The sequence below is a fragment of the Malaya genurostris genome, chromosome 3 (assembly GCF_030247185.1).
Source record: "Malaya genurostris strain Urasoe2022 chromosome 3, Malgen_1.1, whole genome shotgun sequence".
NCBI lineage: Eukaryota > Metazoa > Arthropoda > Insecta > Diptera > Culicidae > Malaya > Malaya genurostris.
In genome coordinates this window covers 50,679,626-50,707,601 of record NC_080572.1, presented here as the reverse complement: position 1 = coordinate 50,707,601, position 27,976 = coordinate 50,679,626, and the positions used below count along the sequence as shown (strand labels likewise).

Here is a 27,976-nt window from a genome sequence, read left to right as displayed (position 1 = left end):
TCTTCCACTTTTCTTTTTCGACAGAGAGAATCTCTCCGTATTGGGACATAGTTTTGCGAATATAAGAATCGGTGACGCTTGAGGGAAGATCATGCACACGCACTTCTATAGCACTATCTTCCATATATACTGGAATGCTGTACTTAATGTTCTCGTGCTCCCCATAGTGCACATTATTATTGTCTTTTGCGAATTGAATGGCATCCAACTCTTTATAGAACTGGATGTAAACAACATTATTTGTCTTATTGCATTGAAGTAAATGCACACGTTTAATGTCAAGATGCATTTGCTCCTTAAGCAAACCTTCAAGTTCTCGTATCGAAGGGCGAATTTTGCACTGCTTGAAGTCAACAACAATTGTATTCTTTCGTGTCGGCGGTAGCTTTTGTTCGTTTTTTCCACTCATTTCGAGGTTGTTCTATTGTTCACTACACAATACTGTACTTGGTTTCTGTTGTCCCGAGCGTAAGCGGTTTGGTTTTATCGACTGACTTGGATGAAATGTGAAACCGAACTGACCATTCTGCTTGATTATATTAAAAGATAGCTGTTTGGTTATTTGTTGCACGAAAAATATTCATTTCGCGTTAACGTTTCGATCTATAGGGAAAATCGTTCACAAATATTTGTAGTCTTGAAACATTTGTAGTCGTTTTACCTCGAAGATGAAGGTAGAAAACCTTCGAAACGATGGTCATTTCAATACGATGGAGCCAACATTGATTTACCATAATATACATTGATGTAAAAAGCACCATCACATGACTAGGGAGATTTACGCGGGAGTTTCTTAGAAAATCGACATTATTATAGAGCATGTTAATTAACCAAAAAAGATGAATGAATAGGGTGCAGTTTCATAGCAAAGCAAAGCAAAGCCTTGGTATTACATTCCTTTTGTGGAATTCGACCATTTGTTTCAATCGATTTCGCAGCCGATTCATAATGTACAGAACCATTGCATGGCTGCTGGTGCTACGATCCTACTGACGCTGAAAATCCTTCCAGGTCGGGGCTCGAAAGTACGACAACTGGCTTGTAAGACCAACGCCCTATGCATCGAACCGCCCAGCTTCACAATAGGTTGACATTTTTAATAAGGATGTTTCAACCCATTCAGCTGATTTGGCAGAAAGTGACTTTATTCTATTGTTCTAGTATCTAAAAACGGATGCGAAAATCGTTTCGTTACTAGCTATATTGTTTATTATATTCTTAGTTACATAAACATTTGCAATTCTTTTCATAGTAAAGCATTTTGTTTCTTTCATAAAACGAAACAAAAAGTTATGTTTAAATTTTAAATTTTACCCACATTTTTTTTCTTTTTTTTAACAAATTAAATTTGAAGTGTCTTCTTCACTCGATTTTTGTTCATGTGAGGAAATGTTGCATACAAGCTTTCATAATTAGCGAAAACATTTTTGTGTTTGTTCAAAAATGTTCAAAAATCAATGAATAAATAAAAAAATAACAGAATCAGGCAAAAATCAATCAATGAATAAAAAACAGAACAAACTAGATACGATTTAACACGAACTTTAAAGATATCAAAAATATAATATTATTACCTCCTATGAATGGCATTGATTATAGCTTTCACGAGACGATGACTAATTGAAGAATCCTCACTAAATTCCGAAAAAAAATTACTTTAAACATGAAGGACTTCGAATTGGAAAGATTTTCTGATTTGAATTTGATTAAACTCCCAAATCGGAATCAATCCGAACGAAAGCAACCGGTTCATGCAAATGGTTTCTTAAAGCAAATACACTTTCGTAGAAATCCGACAAATAATGAACCTCTGATGAATAGCGCCCATTACGCAAATCTCGTCCACAGGATTAACCTAGTTTTAATGCTTTCAGCGAATCGAGCTGCCTTTCCGTGTTGTGTAGCCCCCGCCTGTGGCAAGGCCCGTATAACAAATGAATGCCATTTTTCTTTACCTGTTCAAGCATTCTGAGTGAAATTAAGTGTGTACTTTGCCGAAGCCATGTTGAGTGAGTCATTAGGCAGCAACGTTGGGAGCTTTAAGTTGGTTGGTTGAATAACCTAACCTTCGGCAAACGATTGCTATGCTGTTTCAAATTTGGAAATATATTCAAAGATTGATTGCTCACTTTTATTTCGACTGACTATATACGTTATTGAGATTTAGATTGTTTGTGAAAAAAAAGAACGGTTTGTTTTCTGAAAGAGCACGAAACGTAAATCGTATGGATTTGTTCTACTGTCAAACTTGAATCGGGTTGGAAAAAACAATGCGAAGGTGTATTGCTGGAAATCAGCTCAAACGCCTGGTTTTGGTTCACGTTAATGAACTCATTGAGGGATGCAAAATTGAGTCATGAAACAAAGCCCTTAACGGTTTACGACCACCGGGAATAGCGCTATATGCGTGGGCTGATACAAGCAATTATTTCACGAAAGGAAGGTAATTGCTGATTCCGGTAGTAAATTACGAAACGCGGTTGTAACTGTTGCGAGCTGCTCATTGTGAAAGCTTCCTCGACATAACCTGGCAGAGCTCTGCGCAGTACCCTGAACGTCATTGAAATTGACGGAAACAGTTTTATTTTTATTATGATTTTTTGATGTGGAACACATCTTTATTTTCTATATAGGGGTGCAAATCAGAAAATATAGAAAAACCTCACGTAGAAATGTGGTCAGGTTTCAAACACTTACAGCTCAGTCAATTTTGTATCAATTATTAATATTATGTCACAATTTGATAGGAAATATTTCTACGTATTGATTTGAATGTTCATAGCCATGTATTTTTAATTGTATATCATTGAAATGTTGATTAATAGCTAGCAGTGTCCTATTTTGCCTGCAAAAAATCTCCAGCATACCGGATTTCCCTGCCATAGTCGACGGTTTTGAAGGAGTAAGCGATGTATCAAAGAGAGAGCATCGCTCTGATTGGTCAATCGATGCAAAAGCGAAGCTGTTGGAAGCACGCGAATCTATAAATAGAAGCGAAATTATAGCTAACGTTTCAGAACATATCATCCGTCTCCGAAATATCTTTCGGAGGCAATATCAAAGAACAGGTGATCCTCATAAGAAGATCACCTTTAATCATCTAACTAGGGTAATCCAGGAGAGGATGAAAGATCTACGGAACAAAGATTTCCAACGAACTCTTCAACAAATAACTCCCCTTTCCAAGCCCTTCTGGGCTATGGCAAAGGTGTTGAAGAAAAAACCAAGACCTGTCCCTCCGCTGGTTCCGTCCGAAGGCGCAGAAGACGGAAATATTTTATTAACACCTTTAGAAAAAGCAAACGAGCTGGGGCGGCAGTTTGTGTGTTCACACAATCTGGGGCTCAACATAGTTAGCCCACATGAAGCGGCCGTTGCCGATAGCGTGGCCGAAATAGATCGATCAAACAGCTTAGTGATAGAGGAAAGTAGAGTTACAGCCGATGAGCTGGTAGCCTATGTGAAAAAATCAAAAAAATATGAAGGCCCCCGGTTTCGACAATACTTTTAACATCGAGCTAAAGCATTTGAGCACTAGCTCATTTGTTTTTCTAGCTAAAATATTTAACCGGTGCTGGGAGCTTGGCTACTTCCCTTCAATGTGGAAGTTAGCTAAAGTTATCCCAGTACTGAAACCGGGAAAAGATCCTTCTTTTTCTAAGAGCTATCGGCCCATCAGCTTACTCTCTGCCCTGTCTAAGCTGTTTGAGAAATCGATCCAAAGCCGAATCCTCGCATTCGCAGAACAACATGGTGTCTTCCTGGAGGAACAGTTTGGGTTCCGGAAAGGAAGATCCACCATCCATCAGCTCACTAGAGTATCAAACATCATTCGACGGAACAAGTCGATTTCCAAAACGACAGCAATGGCGATCTTGGACATCGAAAAAGCGTTCGACAATGTGTGGTACGATGGCCTGTTGTACAAGCTTCATCGATACAATTTTCCGATGTATCTTATTAAGATCATAAAAAGTTATCTTTCAAATAGAGCTTTCCAGGTCCCTCTGCAAAATGTTCAATCGAACGAATTTTCCATCCCTGCAGGTGTGCCCCAAGGAAGTATCCTGGGTCCCATTCTGTATAATATTTTCACATCAGACATCCCACCTCTCCCGGGGGGTGGTGTCTTGTCACAGTTTGCTGACGATACGGCCATCCTTTATGATGGGCGAGTCGTCAGTACTCTGAAGAACAAATTGCAGAGGGGTCTGGATGCTCTAAATGAATATTTCACCAACTGGAAAATTGTAATCAATGCGGCGAAAACTCAGGTCATCCTGTTTCCGCATTCGAGATCGACTAGACTTGTTCCGTCTGACGAATGCAGAATTCGGTTCGGTGGCGCAGTCGTGCAGTGGTCCGACGAAGTGGTCTATCTAGGACTAACGTATGACAGACATCTGATCTTCAGGTCACATGTTGAAAAAATTATCATCAAATGTAACATACTCATCAGGTCTCTGTACCCGTTGATATGTAGAACATCAAAACTGTGCCTGAAGAATCGGATGGCTGTCTACAAACAAATCATCTACCCCGCAATCGAATACGCAGTCCCCGTTTGGCGGGGTTGTGCACGAACACACAAGCTAAAGCTCCAGCGAGTTCAAAATAAAATTCTAAAAATGATCCTAAATCTGCCCCCTTGGACTAGAACCAGTGAAGTGCATGAGTTGGCTTCCCTGGATACCCTATAACAACGTTTCGAACATCAAACTGTAAAATTTGGAGAGAGGTGCTCAACCTCAGAAATACCAATCATTCAAAGATTGAATGTTTTAGGTTTAGGTTAGATTAGGTTAGATATAAGTAGGTAGGAAATTTCAATTTAAATTATCTTCCATTAACAATGTGTTAAGACACAAAGTTAAATTTTCATGAACAGACTAAACTACAAACACCATGTATTACATGTACTTAATTTCATTAAAGATGTAGGGCCAAAGGGCCAAATCACTTAAAATGTAAAACAAACATTGTATAAAACACACAACAAATAATGAATAAATAATACTTTACACACACACACAGCTAACGTTTCAGTCCTATTCCTAGCATGCTAGAGGTAAGTTGTTGCTAGACAGCAAGACAAAAACGTGTCATAAATCGATTTGAAGTTGAAGCTTCAAATGCCAATTGCTAGCTGATGCCAGTTGTTAGCGTAAAACCGTGTCGCTCGCTGTGCGTATTACATTTCTCTTCATGCTCTCTCGTAAATGTGTAAAATGACTCTCGATGTGGCCGGGTGGCCAAGAAAGTTTTCATATTTTCGGTTACAAGCAGAGATGCCATTTATACAGATTTATCTGTATTATACAGATTTTTACATGCTCATACAGATTTTATACAGATTTCCTTAATTTAATTCAGATTTATACAGATCTCACAAAAACTAAGAAAGAAAAAAAACCTTTTCCGTCTGAGCTATCTTTAAGTATTTTATTCCAGTGACAAGATAAAGGTCCATCAATCAACGGACAAATCACAAATTAATATGAAAATTTGTTGTGAAATCCATTCATATTATAATTTGAAACCAATTTGAGCTGATATTCAAGGAATTAATGGCATCATCAAATTTTACTGTCAAACTGCGAGTTGTATGACCCGACTTGACGTTGCACATTTGGCATTGAAAATCCATGTCAAATTATGACGTCTACAATTTCAAACTAGATAAATATATGGAATTACAATTCAATTGTTGTGGATAAAAAAATTATGAAATTTCGTCGCTGTATATTCTTGTGAGGAATGCAATGACTGATTGAATCTACCATCCTACAACCACAATCTATTGGAATAAAGCATCATTTTGTTGTAAGAATTTCATTTTATTAGTGAATACAGATTAATACAGATTTTTTATACAAAGCAATACAGATTTTCTATGAAAATATCTGGCATCTCTGGTTACAAGTTTGACTACATCACATAAAATCCAATAAAGCTACCGCTTGTTTGGCAGCCTTGATGAGCCGATTTTATTTCTCTCTCATGTTTCGTTACGTTACCAGGGAACTAAAATGGCGCCGACATAGAAATCGACATACCTCCACAAAAATAACTTTCACTTAATTTTCATCGCGACAACATATATGTTTTTATGCACTAATCGCATCTAAACTAAGTTATCTAGACATTGTCAGGATAGATTTTTGATCCATGCTTTTGAAAGCGAGATTTTCAATGAACAAGTTGAAAGTTGCCGTTTTCAGCTATGCAACTCTTCCTTCAGAAAAAAGACTTTCCCGACCGCTAAAGTCAAACAATCATTCTAAAATTTTCACAGAATAATCTAAACTAAATTTCTAAGAGATTGTCTGTTGGGTTTTTTGATATTCGTCACCGTTTCTGAGAAAATCAGATTTGAAACGTGAAAATAGCCCTTTAAAACGCCCTAAAACACACTGGTCTCTGCCCATAATTGGTATGCTCTGATCTTGTGTCGCGCAAGCTCGGAATTCCATGTTATGTCGTTTCCCCATGAGAAATTGACAACTACCTCTGGATAAAGTGCTTAAGATTAATTTCTAATTTATATTAGATGAACTCGATTGATAATGAGAAATAGTTTATCGCTTCAACCGAAATCGCAGAATGGTAGAGAAACTTAACGCTAAAAAACTGCTTGCATAAAAAACTTGAACACAAGCTTGGCGAGGAGAAGCTTAATTATCGAAATCGCAAGTATGTACAAAGATATAATTGCATATATTTGGGATAATGGTGTAATTTCGTCGGTCATAAAACGAATGCAAATCAAGACAAATGATGTTCGGTGTTGATTCGGATTGATTGAACTTTTTGATTGTAGATCATTAGAAATTTTGGTTGCCTTGTTCCACATCAACGGCTCGAACAACCCCATGGGGCTGATCCTTGTAGTTTTTTTGTTTCTCTCTCTAATGGCAGTGCTGCCGATTTTTTGTTTCATAAAGTAATACACCCAAATCCTCGTTTACGTGCATATTTTTTACGTTACCTCTTTTTACGTAACTCTTTTTACGAACCAAATCTCAAATTAAGTAAGCCCCGGCGAACGACCGCAACTTGGTTAAAACCGGGAATAAATAAACGATATAATAAAAATTAAAATAACGTAAACTTACAATCCTACAAGAAAATATACCGTGTTGAATGCCTAAAGACGCTACTATTTTCATTCCTACGCTGCCATGACACTTCTTCGCTATTCTAGCCTGGCTTGGCATCTTGTCACTACGCCAAAGATTTTTTTGGACTGGTATGAAGCGAATGGAGTCCATGTTATTCCGAAAAAAAGCAAATCCACCTAGTTGCGACCTATCGAGCGGTATTGGTATGAAAAACTCGTGGACTCGGTTGCAAAGAACTCGGCACAGACCCTAATGGCTGGAGTAAACTCAGATGTTCGTAGTTTTTTCATGCAGTCAAATTAAGTAACAGTAGTTTTTTTTAAGATGACTAATAATGCCCAATAAAATGAATAGAAAATTTCATCTAGGATTCAACTTAGAGCAAATTTGTTTTATTCCAAATTTAATCTGACGGGAATAAGCCTTACTTCTATGTAAGAGCGTAGTTAGATTTTTCATGCCATCTGTACTAGAATGAGAAAAAAAATAGATGAAAAACTTCAAGTGTACTTCGATAACCAAGTGACTCCATTATTTTGTCCTCGACGAAGACGCGTGGTTTCTTCTTTTCCATTGAACCTGAATCAATATGACCAGCATACGTTCAAAGGAGGAAAAAAAAAACCTTCCAATGTCTTCACCAACCAGCAAATCTGACTACCCTACTTATCCAAGCATTTTATTTTCCATCAACGGAATCAACATAATACACAATTTATCTGTTCTATCTGCAAGAAAGCTCTGCTCCTGCTACGCCATGTCCAGCTGTAAGAGCGCATCTATTCTGGTTTCCAACCCCCCCTCAGCCAAAATTCCCATTCCAACTGAAAAAAGCCACCATCAATCAGCAACGTTTTCCCTTCCTCCCGGGTTCGGTGGACTGTACAAGAATGTAGAACATTATGTAAATCAGCGTGAAGTGAGCATTTTCATGCTTTCAAACAAATGATGCACAATTTGGTTCGTTTCTTGCAATTGTACCTCGCGTCCGTCCGTATTTCTTTTGCCGTTCCGGCTGGTTTCCGGTAAGCATGAGGATTGCATGCCCGTAGTATACCAGGGCGCATTTGCATTCAACGATTCCCGTTCCCGGTACGGCGAAGATTGCGACGACGACGACGACGACGACGGAGACGTTTCATTGCATTTCGTGCAACTTGCAGTTCGACGCTCGGTTGGATTCACACCGTCATGGAAATTGTTGGATTCACGATTCCTCGACAGTTTTATTAGCTGCTTCGAGCAACTTGATCTTTTCTAATAAACGTAATCAACCAATCAAAATGAATAGCATGGTTTCCTTTGAAACCTCGATTCCTGGAGCAGGGAAAATTAGATTTTTAAAACATCTCCAACATAGCTGGGTGTTTGTTCTGCACAATGCCACCGGTGCGAGAGAGAGATAGAGAGATAGAGAGGAAGATCCGGACCCCCAACACAGACCGGCTGAAGCAGGCAAGTGTTGAGAAATTACATTCGTTTTGTTGGCCGTGTTAGCCTCCTTCGGTGTTTTACGCCACCGTGGCATCGACGATGTGCAATTGCATTTTTCAGTGTGGCTTCGCTGTATCGCAGCGAAAGAAATGCAACCGCGGATAAAGAGGATTTCAAGGAAACGGAATTATTGCCGGTGGTTTTTGTGCTCCATTCCACAGTCGAACGAGGATCCTTCTGGTACGGATGTTTCCATTTCCTAAATACCTTTGGAGATTTAATTGGATTATTTACTGCTCTTGAAGGCATCGATGCTCGCTTCGAATGGTGCAACTGGTTGCTGCTCTGTGCAACCATTAAAATTGCTTTGGATAAAATGTGCTCGAAGGTTCTTGAGAAACAAACTTGAACTCACCCCGGTAGCTTCGGCTTGTAAAGTTTTTTTTTTAAGCAAACTGTAATATTTATATTTTACTTTCGGCGGTCTGAGGAAAATTGATTGAATTGTGGTCACTTAAAAGTTTTGTGACACGTGAACAAAACAATGTTGTCTCTATCTCGTACAAATAAACAAGCATATTACCACACTGCAACTTGTTCATTCGTAGTTAAAAGTATTAATTTCCTTTAAAATAAAACTCTAGACTTTAGGGAAAATCAAATTTTCTCGAATGACAGTCATCAAGAGAATGACATTGTTTTATTAGCAACACGTGATAAAAGGTTTCGATCAGATGTTCAACATAATTGAACCGCAAAGCAGGTGTAAAGTTAATACTACTTAGTTGGTTAGTTTTCTTTATTAAAGAGTTTTTCAGCCGGTGGCTGGTTTGTCTCTAAATTAATACTACTTTCAAAACACTGAAGTAGTATTCATTTCACGTTCGTTGCAAATAGCATGACCGGAACATCCATTTAGCGGTTTATGTTGAAACACGTTTCCCTAAGGGTTTGCGACCACTAGGAGATTGACGGACAGGACCAGCCTAGAGGCCGTGTAATAAATTGCCAAGAAAAAGGCTCCTACTTCCATGTCGTAACAAGCGACAATATCTCGAAGTTCTGTTTTCTGAATTTCTATTACCAGATTATATTAATGTTTCAAATCTAGAGATCCTTTTTACAAAACTAGCACTTCGTTTGATATTTATTTTTAATCTTTCAAAGGCATTCTTTCTCGTCTATTGTTTGCTGTTGCAAAACTCTTTCTCTTATTTTGTGTTATTGCTCGCCTTTCAAGACAATGATTCTCTCAAATCATATTCACTTATTTCTTCCATAAAAGCCAACTAGAAAAGTTTTTAGTAGTTCTTGCTTATACTGCGATAGTATTTAACAAGAATCATTTAGCCTACGTTTAGTACCAGTGAATACAGTTTCAATAAAACAAAACCATCTTCAGTGCGAAACACATTATAATACTGTCACCAATAAACGTATACCAATAAATGGCCCCTTCCATGACACTGCGCAGTACACCGAAACCTCAATCTTCGAACTAAACGGTGCACAGTGATGCATCTTCATGTTGTAACATACAACTGATGTAGTTTATTTCACTATGATTGAAGATGGGAGAGTAACAATCAAGTGCTGCATTTTGCATTTTTTAACTTTTTCGACTTAATGAAAGAACACAAACACAAGTACAAAATAAAATTTGGTTGAATACTAACGCTTTACAATAATAGTGGATTTTTATTATGATACAGTATCTCATTAAATTATGTAAAATGAAAAATGACGAAAAAAATTACGCTGAGCAAACATGCATAAAGTGGTTTTAGTGGTTCGAATTTGGGAACTTTTATATGGACTACAAGAAAGTTCCGGAGAACAAAAAAAGTGCATGCGGTGGGATCAACTGGGCGCTATTTATTATGAGCTACTCAAATGCGTTTGGACAGAGCATTGCATGAAAAGCGGTCGCAATATGAAGATTTTCATGGCGTAGTATTTTTGCTTCATGACAATGCAAGACTCCATGCTTCGAAAGCTGTAAAAGCTTTTTTTTTTAATCGCTGTAATGAAAACTTGTGCCCCAGCCGCCATTTTTACCTGACATTGTTCCATACGGTTGCCACTTGCTCAGGTCAGTTTCAAAAACTACGACACCACCAAAATTTGGATCGATTCATTTGTCGAATCTGAGGAAAAGGAATTTTTCAAATGTGGTATCCGAGTCTTAGTGGTGGTATATAACGATGAACTATAGACTGAAAAACGGTACTGCAATGATACTCTCACTAAAAATCATGAAACTTCAATAATTTATTTAAACGCCTGATATATTATAAAAAGATTTATATAACGACATTTATATAGGTATTTTATGTTATGTATGTTATAAATATTCTGATTTCATTTATCATAAAACCGTTTATTTAAAATTTACTGACACCGCCTTCAGTTACAAAAGTCTGGCCCTTGTTTCTGTGATTTTTATTGTCGACCCTGTAAACTATTGAATATAACCTTTAAAGTGCAGAAATGTGCAAGATCGCATAGTGGTTTTTGGAAAATAGAGAAAAAATGCTATAAAATCAAATACTATAGAACTGTGGCAGCTCTTTCCTACCTATATAGAACTCTAATCGCAAAACATCGTCATTGCGCCATATATTTTGTATGGAAGGATGAAAAGAAAGTTTCTTTTTGGAACTGGTTTGATAAGTACATGTCGAAAAACAATTTTTGAGTTTGACCGATTTCCACAAACTTAGATTCAAATGAAAGGTCTCCCGGTCTCATACGGAATTCCTGAATTTCATCCGGATCCGACGTCCGGTTCCGGAGTTATAGTGTAAAGTGTGTTCAATATTATACACCGTCACTTAAACTGGCGGAACAAAAACCGTAAAAAATGTTATAAACTGAACTCTAAACCGTTATTCCCAATCTTAGGGTCAATTGAAAGGTCTTATGGTCCTACTAAAAATTACTGCATATTTTCGGATGCGACAAACATTTAAATCGTAATTTAGAGTGCGTACTAGTATAGTTTGTATATCATGTTAGTTGGTGGCCGTACGAACCGACTTTGATTATACCGGTTTTCGGTTTCCGGTGCCGGAAGTGCATATAATAGTGAACCCACTCCGTTTTCTTAAGGGTGACCTACGCAATCAAAGCACTGTTTTATTCTATATGTTATACTAGTTAATGCACAAACAATCTATTGGTTTCTTTCAAAAATCGAAGAAAAAATGTTTGAATGAAATACCATGAGATAGGCATCATTACACCACTAGGTGGATTGAAACAGGTTTTTCTACTTAATCCGGCTTTATTTAGTTCTCTCGCAGATATTAGGCTACTGCTCCAAAAATGTAAGCTCTTACTAATGAAAACCGTTCCGAAAATATGTATATTGTGAATGCATTCAAGTAATTCGAGAAATATCGACACAAATTGTAAGGGTTTTCTAGGCATAACGGAAAGCCGTCATTTTGGATTTCAGAACGACCTTAAACATCGTGCTCCGACATCTACTCATCAAGCCCGTTCCAAAAATACCCATATTATAAAGGTTTTCAAGGAATATCAATAAACCGGAAGTCACCATCTTCTAATTCAGAACTACCTCAAACATCGTTTTCCAACATGTACTCATCAAACCCGTTCCGAAAATACCCATATTCTGATGGTTTGTAACGAATATCGATGAACCGGAAGTTGCTATCTTGGAAATTGATGCTACTTAGAACATCCTTTTCCTGCAAATACTAATAATTTTTGTTCCATAGTTATTCATTATATTATAAATATCCAATAATATACATACATAGGAAAATATTTTTTTACGTTGAAAATTCCAAATAACGTAATCTTTTTTACGTCATAACTCAATTTACGAAGCTATTACGTAAATGGAGGTTTGGGTGTATAAAGTTTTACGCGACAATGAAGAACAATCACAGTAAGGCACCAAATCATAAGAGAACTTAATGAGCACAAAAGACTGAAACCGTATTCAAATGGATTGTCTGTTGGTTTCCACCTATCGTGAGACATAATCCTGCTCGTTGGGAATCTAGGTGTTATTGGCCCGAAACTTCACACCCTGCAGTACCATTCAAGGATTTCGAAACAATCTCAAACATTGTTTTCTAGCATCTAATCTTCAAATCCATTCCTAAGGTATCCCAATTAAAGACTGTCCCAGAAAGTATGGACGCAACCAAAAATCGCTGCCATTTCGCATGGTTCAGAATCTGTCAATTTTTATGGCTGCGTCCTGTTGTTTACACTCTTCTCTAACCACTTGTGCAGTTGTTTATTCGTTTTCATTAGTTTGTTTCGAAATGCGTGGACTTTCAGCAGAACAACGTCGAAAAATTGTGTACTAATGGTGCACAGAACGCGGACTGTCACTGGGAAAGATAGCAAAAATGAAAGGAGTAAGTGAAAAAGCCGTGCGAAATGCAATCAGGAAGTTCGGTGAGGATAACACCTTTGAGGATAAATCGAAAACGGGTCGAAAAAAAGGTCCTGCTAACCCTTAGTTGGATAAACGTATACTAAAGGCGTTCGAGCAAAAGAAGGAGGTTTCAGTTCGGGATGTGGCCAAAAAAGTGGGCACTTCGAAGTCAAATTTTCTTCATGCTAAAGAACGTTTGAATCTTCGAACCTATAAGAAGCAGAAACAACCAAAACGTAGTCCGAAACAAGAAGCATCGATCAGGCCGAGGGTTCAAAAGCTGTACAATACGATTCTTGCTGGAAATTTGAACTGCATAATCATGGACGACGAAACCTACGTAAAACTCGATTACAAATCCTTGCCGGGACCACAATATTATACGGTGCGAGAAGGGCAAGTGTTAAACCAATCCGAGACATCGATTGAAGTCGAAAAATTTGGTAAGAAAGCTATGATCTGGCAAGCAATTTGTAGCTGCGGTAAGATTTCGAAACTCTTCATCACCACTGCTTCAATGAACAGCGAAATATACATCAAGAAATGTTTACAAAAACGACTTCTACTCATGATTCGAAGCCACAAGGATCCTGTTGTCTTCTGGCCAGATATTGCTTCTTGCCACTACTCGAAATCAACGGTAGAATGGTATACTACCAAAAATATCACTTTCATCCCAAAAGACATGAATCCACCAAATTGCCCACAACTTCGACCAGTTAAGGAATTTTGAGCATTAACGAAGGCACATCTTAGGAAACATGTCTCGGCAGCCGAAACCATTCAACAGTTCGAAAAAGATTGAAAAAAAGTCTCAAAACTTGTCGCCAAGAAGTCTGTACGGAAGTTGCAAATGTTGAGAATAATATTCTGTTGTTGTAGTCTAATATTATCAGAATATCGAATAAAGTTTGAATATCTAACACTTGTGAATTATTTACAGCGAAATCAAAGTGCGTCCATACTTTCTGGGACAGTCTTTATAAGAGTTTTCAATGAATGTCTATAAACCGGATGTCGCCATCTTAGATTTCGAAACCAGCCCAAACATCGTTTTCCGGAATCTACTTTTCGAAACCGTTCCAGAAATACCCATATTGTAGTGATTTGCATAGATTAACAATTATCCGGAAATCGTTTTCCTTTAAGGCAAAAAGCTCTTTTTACGCTCTTTTTGGGCCATTTAAAGTTGAAGCATTTGTAGAACATTTGTATTTATTTTCATTTCGAAGAACTTTTTTTGGTTCAAGGAGATATGTTACAGCTATTTTTGAAAATAATATCGCGTACTTTTGCCCTTAAGTACAAAATGTGCCCTTTTTTCTGCATTTTCCATCGTTTTGGCCAAAGTGTCCGTCGAAATGGCAGCGATTTTACGTCGTATGATGTCTTTGAGTTGAGATATGATTCTTGGCGTGTCAGCGTATACCTTGGATTTGAAATAGCCCACAAAAATGTCTGGTGGCTCGGAGGCCAGTCAAAATCACCATTCTTCAATATGACTCGTCCGGGGAAAATGGTAGTAACAAATCGATTGTTATCCGAGCTGTATGGCATGTTGCACCGTCCTGTTGAAACCAGTAGCCATTCAATCCATTTTCATTTATCATGGCTCGATAACGATCGCTATTAACAGTTTTCGTTGCCCCATCATCGTCTTGGAAAAAACCGACAATTTTGCTTATTAACGCATCCATTTACCTTTCACGTTATATGGATGCGTGCGTTAAAAAGCAAAAATTTCGTTTCTATGCCACTGAAAACCCTAAATTAATTGAGTAACATCCTTTATACGAGTAAAAAGACGACATTTTGGTGTGGTGTTTCTGCGGATATGGTGATTGGTCCCTAGTTTTCAAATGTGCCTCGTCTAACATTGTCCTCGTTTTCAATGTAAAGCTGAACAATTTCAGTGCGTTCTTTTGGTGTGTACTGTTCCATGGATGAATTGCCTTGGAATCACGCTTCCAACGCGGCATGTCATTAGTCGATCTGACAATTCTGTCAAATGTCAAAAGTTATTGGTTTGCCCTATGCTTCCACTTTAAATGGTCTACCCTGTATTTTCGAAAAAAAAGTTCGCATCATTTCGAATTTGGATTGTAAAAAAAGATTACGTTCTCAAGGATTTGGATCGTAAAGAGAGTTAACGTAAGAAAAGTGTGCGTAAATGGATGTTTGAATGTAGAAGATATGACCTTTAGTACCAACAAGTGTTGGACTAAGAAACTTTCCTAGTCCCTATCCGATCTACATTCGGACCTGAATGGTGCTGGTACCGAATATTCTATTCCGGGGTTACCAAAAACTTTGAAAATGTTCTGCAAATAGCAAAAACTTTAGGTCTGCTTAGCGGCATAACAGTTCAACATAAATTGTTTTAAACCGGACGAGTTCAAGACGAGACGTAAATTTTTTGCACGCATTCCAAACTTATTGAAATTTTCTACACGTTTTCCGTAATCTATATGTAAAAAAAACAACTGTTTTGTACTCCCGAAAAATAAACATAAGTTATTTTAAACAAATTTTTGATTTTGTCAGCTACAGAAAAACCCTTACGGATTCTTATCTGAACACAAGAGGAGCCCCAGTAAAAGCAGAATATTCAAATTGTTTCCTGTTTGTTCATTACTGCCGTCCGTTCCTCACTGGTTCCGGTCGTTTCGCACCATGCCCGCCAATAACCACCATTTCCTTTGTCTTTTTTTGTTTTCTCACACGATTACAGATCATCGGAGCCGGACTATTCGCCTTCACAATCTACATCCGGGCCGAACCGGGATTCGACGAGTGGATCGCCCTGCTGGAAATCTACCAATACTACATCGGGGTATACATTTTGATCGGGGCCGGTGCACTGGTCATGATATTCTCCTTCCTCGGCTGCTGCAGTGCCCTGATGGAACACTCGGTAGCCCTGTATGCGGTAAGTTTGCCTTTGACAGTACCTTTGTCGCAATCGTCGATCGTGTTCGATTCGATTCACAATTGCTACTATCACAAAAGCTAAATCAATCGAAGCGAAAATAAGATTATGCTGAAACAATGGAACTCATGACTCGGTCCGGCAACCGCACCAACCCCTCAATTGTTTACCACTTGCCATAAATGCAAAAGCTGCACTACACACACACACACACACACACACACAAACATATACATATACACTACAGTCCCGACTGCTCATGCCGGCAGTGAAAAATGATGCTTTGCGAACAGTAATTAGTACCGGTTTTTATTTGCTCCACTGTTTGCTCTTTCAACTTGGTCCTACGGTTTCGTGCCCTCGGGGTGCCGACCTTCTGGACCAGAATTCATAATACCGTCACGCTTGTGGCGAGATGGGTGAGGCGTAACTCTGCTCACCCGATTCCTTCACCGGGCGGGTGGAGAGTCGTCCACCATTTGTGCTGGTGCCATGCCGTGCCATGAAACCGGGGTCTGGTCCCGGAACCTCGCCTATGATTTGTGTGGGAGCAACACTTGGTGCCATTCATTTAACATGCTGACCCAGACGCTTGCGGATTGGATGGTGGTAGGTGCTTTCCTTCATGAGTGGCCATATCTGTGTAGAAAGTGAAGCAAGTGCCTTGTGTAGAGCTTACGGACTATCTGAGTGACGTATGTGACGATCGTTTGGACATCAGTTTAGTAGCTTGTGCAAAACATTTTTTCGCTTAACAAACTAGATTAGACTTCATCAGAATCGCGAAAAAGAGGATCAAGTTTTACCATTAACAAATGGCTAACTCTTCACTGCACAGGGTTGAACATCAATTAAAAATTCGAAATTGATCTGTGGATGGATTTATATAATCTAACTATCAACCGACTCGAAATTTGATACATTTAACGTATATTGCAACAACATTGAAGTTTTTCAATAGTATAACATCTAAAAATCGGTTTGAATTGATCTATTTTTTCATGAACCAAGCACAGCATGCCAAAATGATGTCGTCCCCTTAGATTCCTCTAACACACGGCCGACGGTTCGGATTGTTGTTTCACACCTCGCATTTCATTCAGCGGCAAATCTGCTTTGTTCGATTTGCTTGCATGAAAAAGTATCGTTCCGGTATGGACAGTATGAACTTTCGCACAAACGGAGTTTATAATATATAAATTTGCTATACTTCTTCTGAGCAATTCCAGGAATGAGTAGACGAAAAAGTGACAAAATCAGAATCGACCTCCTTCGATTTGGATGAAACTTTGCACACGGCTTCAGTATGGCAAACCATAAGTTTTGAACCGATGGAGAGGTCAATCCGACTCACGACTGATTTTCAAAAAGGGGCGCATATATTTTTGAATTTCACAAAAATTGCCTTTTTCAAATCGTTGTAACTCGGAAACCGTTATCTGTACACAAATGGTGTTCAGGAAGAAGTTGTAGGAAATCGATTGGAGACTCTAAAAAAAATATACACTGAAAAAATTTTTTGATTTTCTTACTCAATATTTACAAAATAATCCGAAAAAGTTAAATAAAAAAAATCAGGGTTTTTACAGGGTGATTTTTTAAGAGCTTGAGAACTTTTTTAAACAATAAAACGCATAAAATTTGCAAAATCTCATCGGTTCTTTATTTTAAACGTTAGATTGGTACATGACATTTTCTTTTTGAAGATAATTTCATTTAAATGTTGACCGCGGCTGCGTCTTAGGTGGTCCATTCGGAAAGTCCAATTTTGGGCAACTTTTTCGAGCATTTCGGCCGGAATAGCCCGAATTTCTTCGGAAATGTTGTCTTCCAAAGCTGGAATAGTTACTGGCTTATTTCTGTAGACTTTAGACTTGACGTAGCCCCACAAAAAATAGTCTAAAGGCGTCAAATCGCATGATCTTGGTGGCCAACTTACCGGTCCATTTCTTGAGATGAATTGTTCTCCGAAGTTTTCCCTCAAAATGGCCATAGAATCGCGAGCTGTGTGGCATGTAGCGCCATCTTGTTGAAACCACATGTCAACCAAGTTCAGTTCTTCCATTTTTGGCAACAAAAAGTTTGTTAGCATCGAACGATAGCGATCGCCATTCACTGTAACGTTGCGTCCAACAGCATCTTTGAAAAAATACGGTCCAATGATTCCACCAGCGTACAAACCACACCAAACAGTGCATTTTTCGGGATGCATGGGCAGTTCTTGAACGGCTTCTGGTTGCTCTTCACTCCAAATGCGGCAATTTTGCTTATTTACGTAGCCATTCAACCAGAAATGAGCCTCATCGCTGAACAAAATTTGTCGATAAAAAAGCGGATTTTCTGCCAACTTTTCTAGGGCCCATTCACTGATTTGCAAGCGTTGCTCGTTAGTAAGTCTATTCATGATGAAATGTCAGAGCATATTGAGCAAATAATAATGCATGAAAATCATAACCTCAAAAAATCTGAGCAAATACTAATGCATGAAAATCCTAACCTCAAAAAAATCACCTTTTATTTGTTTTGATAATCTTTATTTTAAATCTGTTATTGAAACCTACCGATTGATGTCTATCCCATCCGTGCCTTTTGAAAAATGAAGAAGTTACAGCTAAAACAATTTACAGATATATTCGAAATTTCAAGTTCTCGTTGAAAGATAATCATTTAAACAGTATAATATTTTTCTACAGGTTAAAGGCAATAAATTTGTTCATGATATCCTTTCTTCTAAAAGTAGCGGTTCCTAAGATACTTGGATATTTAATTATAACCCCATTTTTTATATTTCCATGAATTCTTTATTTGCTTGCTATATCTACAATTATTACATGTACATGAATAATTCTTAATTATATTTCAGGTTTCAAGTTTCTGAAAAATCACAAATAATTACAATTTCTCCAGTCTTTGAATTAGATTTTGCCTTTTTAAGAAAATCAGATTGCTGATTTTTAACAAAATCATGAGTCACAAGTTTTTCTAATTTTTCGCAAAAATATGCTGCAAATTCTTCTAGTCGTTTGACAAATTTCTCTAGATCACATCTGTTAGTAGAAACCCATTGTTTGAATCTTATCTCAGTCAAATCCCGTTCCTAGAAATTGTCTAAAACGCTTCTCTCCAGATCTTGTATCGCTGGACAACTTTTGCATTCACGGAGGTAGCAGGATCTTTTTAATGAATCACATAATAACTTTTTTAAATAATAATTCTTATTATCATATTTGAAATATTTTTCAACAGCATGAATCATTAATGAAACATTCTCATGGATTGTGCAAACACATATGTTATGTGAACCAGAGCTTCCAAGCAACTTGCAATGTTTTGGTCTCAATGCTGCAAATGTACTAAATCCAATATTTCGATCTGGAAATTCCTCCTTATAAACCAAATAAATTTCTTTCAATAAAGAATAAAGCAATCGTTTTTGTTTGCGTTCACACTTACCATTCATTTTGACTGTGACGCAATCTCTCGATCCCGGCATTACTCTGCTGACGTCATCGCTGTTGAAATATTGAAGCACCTCGTTTTCTATTGTTTCGTTCCTGTTGCTCCCGATTGTTTCTTGACTTTTTTTTCGTCTTTTTTTGACTTTTTGATTCTTTTGCCTCCGATACAATGTATTTGTTCACCTTGAATTGGGTGGCTATTTTCTCCTTTGACCACGAGTTTGGAATGACTGATAACAAACGCACTTTTTCATTCCTAGTGCAATCAGGCTTAGTAAACTGCTCTATCATTTTAGTAATCACTTCATCCAAATCTGCTGTTTTCGTTTTGAGTAATTCTGGATCTTTATCATCCGCCGGGAACCCGAATATTGGCTTTTTTATACCTCTTGAAATATCCAAATACTTTTCTGGATTAACATTTCGGGCTTTCTTCGTTGATATCGGAGACACGTTGATTTCTGCGATGCCCTTATTGAAGAGTTCAATGTTGTGTGCTCTTGAATACTCCGCCTCGACTGATGCTTCAGAAGATGCTGAATTGATTGAAGCTGCTGAAGGTACTTTCTCTAAATCGTACTGCGATGTGGATGGTTGTGGTTCCGGTTTATCAATATTCCTTAAACATCCTTACAATGTGGGTATTTTCGGAACGGGATTGACGGGTAGTTGACGGAAAACGATGTTTGAAGTGGTTTGTAAATCCAAGATGGCGACTTCCGGTTTATCAACATTCCTAAAAACCCTAACAATGTGGATATTTTCGAACCGGGATTGATGAGTAGATGACGGAAAAAATGAAAATACCCACATTGTAAGGGTTTCAAGGAATATTGATAAACCGGAAGTCGCCATCTTGGATTTCTAAACCACTTCAAACATCATTTTTCTTCATCTACTCATCAATCCCGTTCCGAAAATACCCACATTGTAAGGGTTTTTAGGAATATCGACAAACCGGAAGTCGCCATCTTGGATTTACAAACCACTTCAAACATCGTTTTCCGTCATCTATATATCAATCCAGTTCCGAAAATTCCCATATTGTAAGGGTTTTTAAACAATATCGATAAACCGGAGGTCACCATCTTGGGTCGCCAAACCAGTTCAAACATCGTTTTTCGTTATCTGCTCATCAATCCCGGTTCGAAAATACCCACATTGTAAGGGTTTTTAGGAATATTGATAAACCGTAAGTCGCCATCTCGGATTTCCGAACCACTTCAAACATCGTTTTCCGTTAACTACTCATCAATCCCGTTCCGAAAATACCCACATTGTAAGGGTTTTTAGGAATATCGACAAACCGGAAGTCGCTATCTTGGATTTACGAACCACTTCAAACATCCTTTTCCGTCATCTAATCATCAATCCCGTTCCGAAAATACCCATATTGTTGTAATTTCCATGGAGCCGGAAATTGTTTTCATTGGATGCAAAAACCTCTTTTTACGAAGTTGGTTCGTAAAAAAAGTTTACGTTATTTGGGATTTGGTTCGTAAAAAGAGTTACGTAAAAAGAGGTAACATAAAAAAAAGTGTTCGTAAACGGAGGTTTGGGTGTAGCCATCAATCTGTAGGTTTTAATAAGAGCTTTAAAATAAAAATTATCACAAAAAAAATCGAAACCCTGATTTTTTTTTAATTTAATTTTTTTGGTTCATTTTGAAATTATTGAGAAAAAAATTCAAAGTGAGAGTGACATATTGTTTCCCTACAACTTCTTCCTGAACACCATTTTGGTACAATTAACGGTTTCCGAGTAACAACGATTTGGAAAAGGTAATTTTTGTGAAATGCAAAAAACATACGCCCTTTTTAAAAATCAGTCGTTAATCGGATTGACCCCTCCATCCGGTTCAAAACTTGGTTTGCCATACTGAAGCCATGTGCAAAGTTTCATCCAAATCGGAGAAGGTCGAGCCTGATGATTTGCTAAGCATTTCTGGTATTGCTCTACTGTCGAAACTAGGCCAACGTCCATTGCGTATAGTTTACATTTGATTCAAAATGTTTGAAAATCAGTGTAGTCTTTGAAAACTCGTAGTTCGAATTAAATTTTTAGTTACCTTCAAAATCGAGAACTGAATTCCGCTAAAACTGTATTTATTTTTCAGTTTATTTGGATATCAGCTATCCAAATCTGCAAATCCGATAAACCAGATTAAAATGGACATTTTTATACTAATCACCCTGCATTTCCTAAACCGAAAGTCGAATCTGACTATAAAGCAAGATTTTTTATAGGATTTTAAAACTTTTCATATGCATCTGAGTGTGTAGAAAACGGTTGGCTGAATCGATTTTCATAAACTTAGATGATAGGTCTTGTAACCCCACACAAAGTTCCTGAATTTTATTCGAATCCAAATTCCGGTTCCGGAATTACAGGGTGATTAGAGGAAACATTCTTATTTCAATTTACTTCCTCACTTTTCTCAGAGATGGCGTGACCGATTTGAACAAACTTAAATTCAAATGGAAGATCTCATTGTCCTATATAAAGCTTCCATATTTAATCCTGATCTGACTTCCGGTTCCGGAGTTATATGGTGTGGTGTTTTAAAAATTGGATACCGTCACTTGAAGCGGCGAAACAAAACACGTCAAAAAATTCTTAACTTGCCTCAAAACTTTTCCAATCGGTAGTCATTGTCAACAGACAACCAAACAACTCGATTCCGTCTATGCTGGTTCTCATTTTCTGATTGCGGAAGCACCGGAAATATAAAGTGAACTAATTCTTCAACTTGCCTCAAAACTTTTCTAATCGGTAGTCATTGTTAGTAGACGACCAAACATTAATTTGGCTTTCCTTGTTCTTGGTTTTTTTTATGAACGACCGAAGATGGTAGCCATAGACTCCAAAATGGATCCCAGTTGCTTTTCTCGAACCAACTTCGCTTATACCGGTTCCCAGATTCCGGTTTCGGAAGTAGCTCTTTTCGTTTCCTCAGAGATGGCATAACCGACCTGAGTACTGTTTCACTCAGTAGGTTATTTTAGTTTATGAACAAACCTGTTCTTTTTTTTAAAAAATCAAAGAAAAATATTTTGAAGAATACCACACATTTATACATTAAAATATGTGAGATATGAGAAAGGCATCATTACACCACTAGGTGGATAAGAACAGGTTTTTATATTTATAAAAAAAGGTGAAACTGTCGATTTTGAGGTCATACGTATCCTTCTAGCTAGCTCTAGACACACTCGGATAAAAAGACGAAATAAATTAAATAAATGATGCCAAAACTAACTTTAATTTTTTTGTTGATAATCGGATAAAAACTCGAAACTAATGGCGTTTTTCATTGAAAAACACTGGTGGCGTGGATTGCTCTGGTTTTGCACTTTCGAGCAGAAATGCAACATTCTGACGGTGTTTCATTGCCATTTCTGCTCGAAAGTGCAAAACCAGAGCAATCCACGCCAAAAGTGTTTCTCAATGAAAAACGCCATAAGTAATGCATTTTGTGTATGAGAATTTTAAACGGTACATCTTTTATCGCGATGTATATTTTCGCAAAATTGGAGGCCAATCTGACTCTGCAAAAAAGTTTTGAAGTTGACATTCTACGGTCTTCACTCGTTCACGTCCGCGCCATCAAAAAAGGTATTGCACCTCGGTGCAATATTCTTATTGAACGGCTGAATGCGAAAATGGGATTCGTGCAAATCAGGTTTAAGTATTTTGAAATGCAAAAACCGAACAGAACATGGAATGCAAAAGCTGGACATGCAAACATCATTTTTTGCAAGCAACGGACCAAAAAATTTAGAATTCAAAAACCGGACTGGTTTTTCCGAAACACATGTTTTTCTAGGGTTTTTGCATTCAAAGTATTTTCACCGACTGCCGCTGCGGACGAAGCATGGCTTACTTGGTCGTTAAGGACGGACAGATCAATCGGCTACTCAGGAGGTAGCAACATCCCTGAATGACCGATTGTATGGTAAATTAATTGTAGTCTACAGATTGGGGATGGGGATACGATATTGAGGTTTTGGCCAATAATTCAGATTATTTTCAGACAGGCAGATTAATTTCGGTCGTTTTGAAACGCAGTAGAAATATTCCCAAAAATTTATTTGCATACAACGCTTCCATCACGGCTGCTTGAAGTTCTAAGAATTGTGTCAGAATGAGAGATTTATAGGGTAAGGTCTCCGTATTTCATCTTATTTGTAAGAACGTTACCTTAAAAACCTGATTTAGCCACCAAAATCACTACGATTTTTTCATATTTCTGCTCAATTCGCCTTGCTCCACATTGGGAATTGATTCACATTCCTTGGAAATTAAAATAATAATTAAAAAATCAACTAAAAACACTTCTGATATGTTCACTACTGTGCTCCTAATTTCATCTCAAAGTTTTTGTATTCATCCTATCGTTGGTCCTTTGTTCATCCCATAAATTAGCAATGGCGACAGCTATCAAAACCAAAATATTACACTATTAAAATCTCAGGTTCAAAATGTCAGAATTTTCCTTAAAAAGGGCCTAATGCCAACTACGACACAACACACGATATTAAAAAAAAACAGTTTGGGACAAGGATGGCTTTTATCGTATCAAAGAACGTTCGCTGGCAACTCTTCAACGATTGAATCAGTGCCATCAAAGAGAGTTGGAAATCATCGCAACAACAAAAACCCGGCATGGCTCATTTAACATAAAATCGACACCAGTGCGAGAGCGAATTTCTCTCGATGACATTTCAGAGAATCAAAGGTTGGCACGCCGCTGTGGGGATCTTTTCTGAAGCAACAAACGGTCGCTTATTCTCGTTTCGCGATCCGATTTTATACAGGCAGTTGATAATTGCGATAGAATCATTTTACTATTGCCGCTTATTCTAACTATGTGCATATAACCTTTGTATAAGTTGTGTCTATGAAAATGTCTGTGAATGTTCCACACAAGGGTTTTGAAATATTGCAACCTAGTATGAGAATCATCAAGTTGAATCATCGACTCGATTTTCTGCGATAATTGTCAACTTACGATTCTCTCTTGGGAAATTCCACACAGCAACGATCATTATCAGACTGTATTTTTTTTAAGGGCCGAAAAATACTCAGAGTATAAAGTGGAGCGAAGGAATGTAGAAAAATTCTCTCGCGGTTCATGCATTGAGAGACTCGAGATCTTGTAGCATCTTCTACCGGATTGAAAATGTTGTATACAATATAGATAGCAATATAGCAGCTTCTGTAAAATTTTCGGCAATCACCAACACTGGTTTGGGATCATTTCGACGTTAAAAATTTTTTGAATCGTTTTTATTACCTTTCGTCTCAAATTCAATATTTTACTCTGCAATTAATTTGGAGAATTTAAAAAAAAAACAAAAAAAGAATTGTTACTATTTAGGCATTAGCCCTTCTAAAAACAAAATATAGAACCGGATTTGTCAGATTTGTAAAGGTTCATAAAAAGTGAGAAGTAAAACGTTAGACTTTTCTCTCTGAGTATCTATTAGTATTTGATTACAGTACTTCTTTAAAATTTTATTAATCAACAGACAAATCACATGTTAAAATGGAAATCTTTTGTGCAAATGTTTGATGATGAACACTGATAAACATTTATAATAAAATTTAAAACCACTTTGAATTTGAATTGAATTTGATTCATTTTATTAGTGGAAACAGATAGAGCAGATATATATTTTCTATGAAAATATCTGGCATCTCTGTGCACAGCCGATGAAACACACACATTTAACAGTATTATGGTGACGTATAGCGAAAAGAAACCAGTGCTACTAGATTTGCCACAATGGCTATTTGATTAGTATTTAACACGATCTATTTGGTAATATTAGAATCGGAAACAGTTTTATTTATATATAAATATCAATGATATAATTAAACTAATGTCACGGATACCAACACATGTGGGTGGGTAATGTCAGAGACATTACTGGATGTCGTGAATATGAAAAAAAACTGACACGCTCCCATCACTTTTCCGAATATCAGTTAGTTGATTGATTGTATGAATTGTGCAAGCTTTCTCCTTTTTCACTAATAGAGAGCGATGCACCTACATTAAAGTACATATTAGTTACATTAAACAGCTACTATTCTACAACTATATATTCCAAACTTGAAACAATTTGCTGTAGTTTATTTTTATTGAAGCTATGAAGTTCGAAGATATCAGATTCTTCTCGAAATTTCAGTACGAGACAATTGCAATGGCCTGGTCTGAAATGTATCGACGATCTTCGGTATGCAAGAGTAGTTTTAATAATAATAATAATAATAATAATAATAATAATAATAATAATAATAATAATAATAATAATAATAATAATAATAATAATAATAATAATAATAATAATAATAATAATAATAATAATAATAATAATAATAATAATAATAATAATAATAATAATAATAATAATAATAATAAAAATAATAATAATACAGATTCATCTGTATATATGGCAACCCTGTTTCGCATGGCATATTTTCACAAAGAGACCTGATGATGCTATTTCTCACATCACATTTCATTTTATACCTGCTATTGGCAGCAGTGTACGGACAGCCCCATTGCCAAAATTGCCAGTGAGACGACAGGTCCTCGATGTTGCTCTCGTGTGTCTTGTTTCGGGAACAGTTGCTCAGCAAAAGGTAGGCAAAATGAACCACTCAACTTTTATATGGATGCTCTTGTATAGATGCAGACATCTTGCGTTCTGATTGGCTGATGCTGACATGGGTTGAAAATGGGGTTAACAAGTTTTTCAATACTGTACTATTGAAAAACTTCAATGTTGTTGCAATACACGTTCAAGTTGAAAATTTTCGATTCTATTTTTAGTAAGATTATTTAAATCCTTTCACAGATCACTGAGCTATGAACTTTGAAAATACGAGAAAGGCAAACGTGCCTTATGAATTATCCTCTTTGATACTCGTTTATACTAAACATTTCAGAAAAGTTTAATTTTGAACTATGTCGCACAACTGAAAATTTTATCATAAAATTGTGATCATATTTCCGATGACATGTAGCAAGAATTATGTTGATTCATTAAATACAACAGGAGATATTCACGATCAAAAACTTATCACTCTTTCAGAGGGTAAATTTTGAAAAGGCGCCCTATAGTAAAGTAAGTCGTATTCATGACAAAATACTTGTTGATGATAATTTAATAAGGAAAAAAATTTTATTTTCTTTAACATTATGAGAAAACTTGGCAACCTTGCGATACAAAATGAGATGAAAACAAAGCGCAATCAAGTGAATTAAGTGCAAATTGTCATCTCATATTTTTCATTGCTTTTATTGCTTATCAGGTAATTCCAGAAGTCTTTAATCGTTGAATAAACAAGTGGAAAGTGAACATTACTAACTATAAGGTCATCCAACATTAAATAGTGGTGTAATTATGTGGAATAGTGATCATGTTTTGAGACGAGCCGATTAGTAAATATTCAGAAACATGATGAATTGTAAAACTTCAGACGAAAGTGGTTCCTAATTCAAAAAGTGAGTTTATTTGAAATGAAAATAGCGATCGTTGAAGGTTTTTTAACTATTTTTTTCAATTGGAAAGTGTGGCAAAACCTAAAATAAATGTTTTAAAACGTTCCACAGTTTCGTTCAGGTACATTTGAAGATATGATTAATGTTCAAAGTTATGAGGTGAAGGAATGAGATGGAAATTGAAGCTGAAATGAAATAGGGACCCCTTACCCTAAATGCTGTTGAATTTTTATCGATTTGATTAGGCTTTTCAAGTGATTGAAATATAACAAATACTGATTAATATTGAAATGTCCGGGCTTTTCAAATATATTGTGTATCTCTTTCATCCATCGGTCCGTGAGACGAAGGTAATCCTGATCTGCCTCGACAGTAATAATCGGCTAGATGAAACCATTTCAATTAATTTCTTCCTTTTAGACTGAGCAAACCCCGAGCTCTGGATTATGCATGTTATCTAACAATTATGAAGCACGATTAATTATCACTGTTATTACTGTCATCTTCATTGAAATTCGTTTCCTTTTCGGGGGAGGTGTGTTAAATAAACATAAGTCTTATTTGTGAATTCCGAACACCACTCAACTGTTCGACTTGGAATAAAATTGTCCTTTCATCGCCGTTAGCTTCGAGTCCTATTAGATTCGCCTCCTTTCACATTCAACCATCGAAACTACTGTCCTCGGTAGACTCGGTCAGAGCCGTCAGCGAGCGCTATTCAAACATTTTCCGTGGAACTTTATTTCCATATTTCAAACGCGTATCCTCTCTCAAATTCAATCCGATCCTCTTTCCGGTGTTTTAAAATTCAAATTTACCCACTCTGATCCCCGAGCATAATCTGCCCCATTTCTGCTTTGAAGCGAACTTTCAACTTCTTAGTCTAGTCTTTGATCCGCACGTAGTGTCTTCTCGTCCCCTTGTATCACCGAGACCACCACCACCACCACCACCACCGTGACGCCATTCGAAAAGAAATGCTCGGCTGCGAGACGCGTAGTTGAAAAACCTCTCAACCAACCAACCGATCCAACAATCCAATTCCGCGCCCGTTTGACTATTTTTAAGTGAATAAAGGGTGCAGCTGAATTCCAAGTGAAG

The 27,976-nt window shown here is 37.1% G+C and overlaps 1 protein-coding gene across 1 annotated transcript in view; it reads left to right on the top strand.

Annotated features, from left to right (window-relative positions):
- The window catches only part of LOC131436043 (tetraspanin-2A), a 165,802-nt gene that overhangs the window by 90,893 nt on the left and 46,933 nt on the right, over nt 1–27,976 (top strand). The window contains exon 2 of the mRNA XM_058604475.1: nt 15,707–15,904. Within this exon, the coding sequence (XP_058460458.1) occupies nt 15,707–15,904 (198 nt within the window). The remainder of the gene's footprint in view (nt 1–15,706; nt 15,905–27,976) is intronic.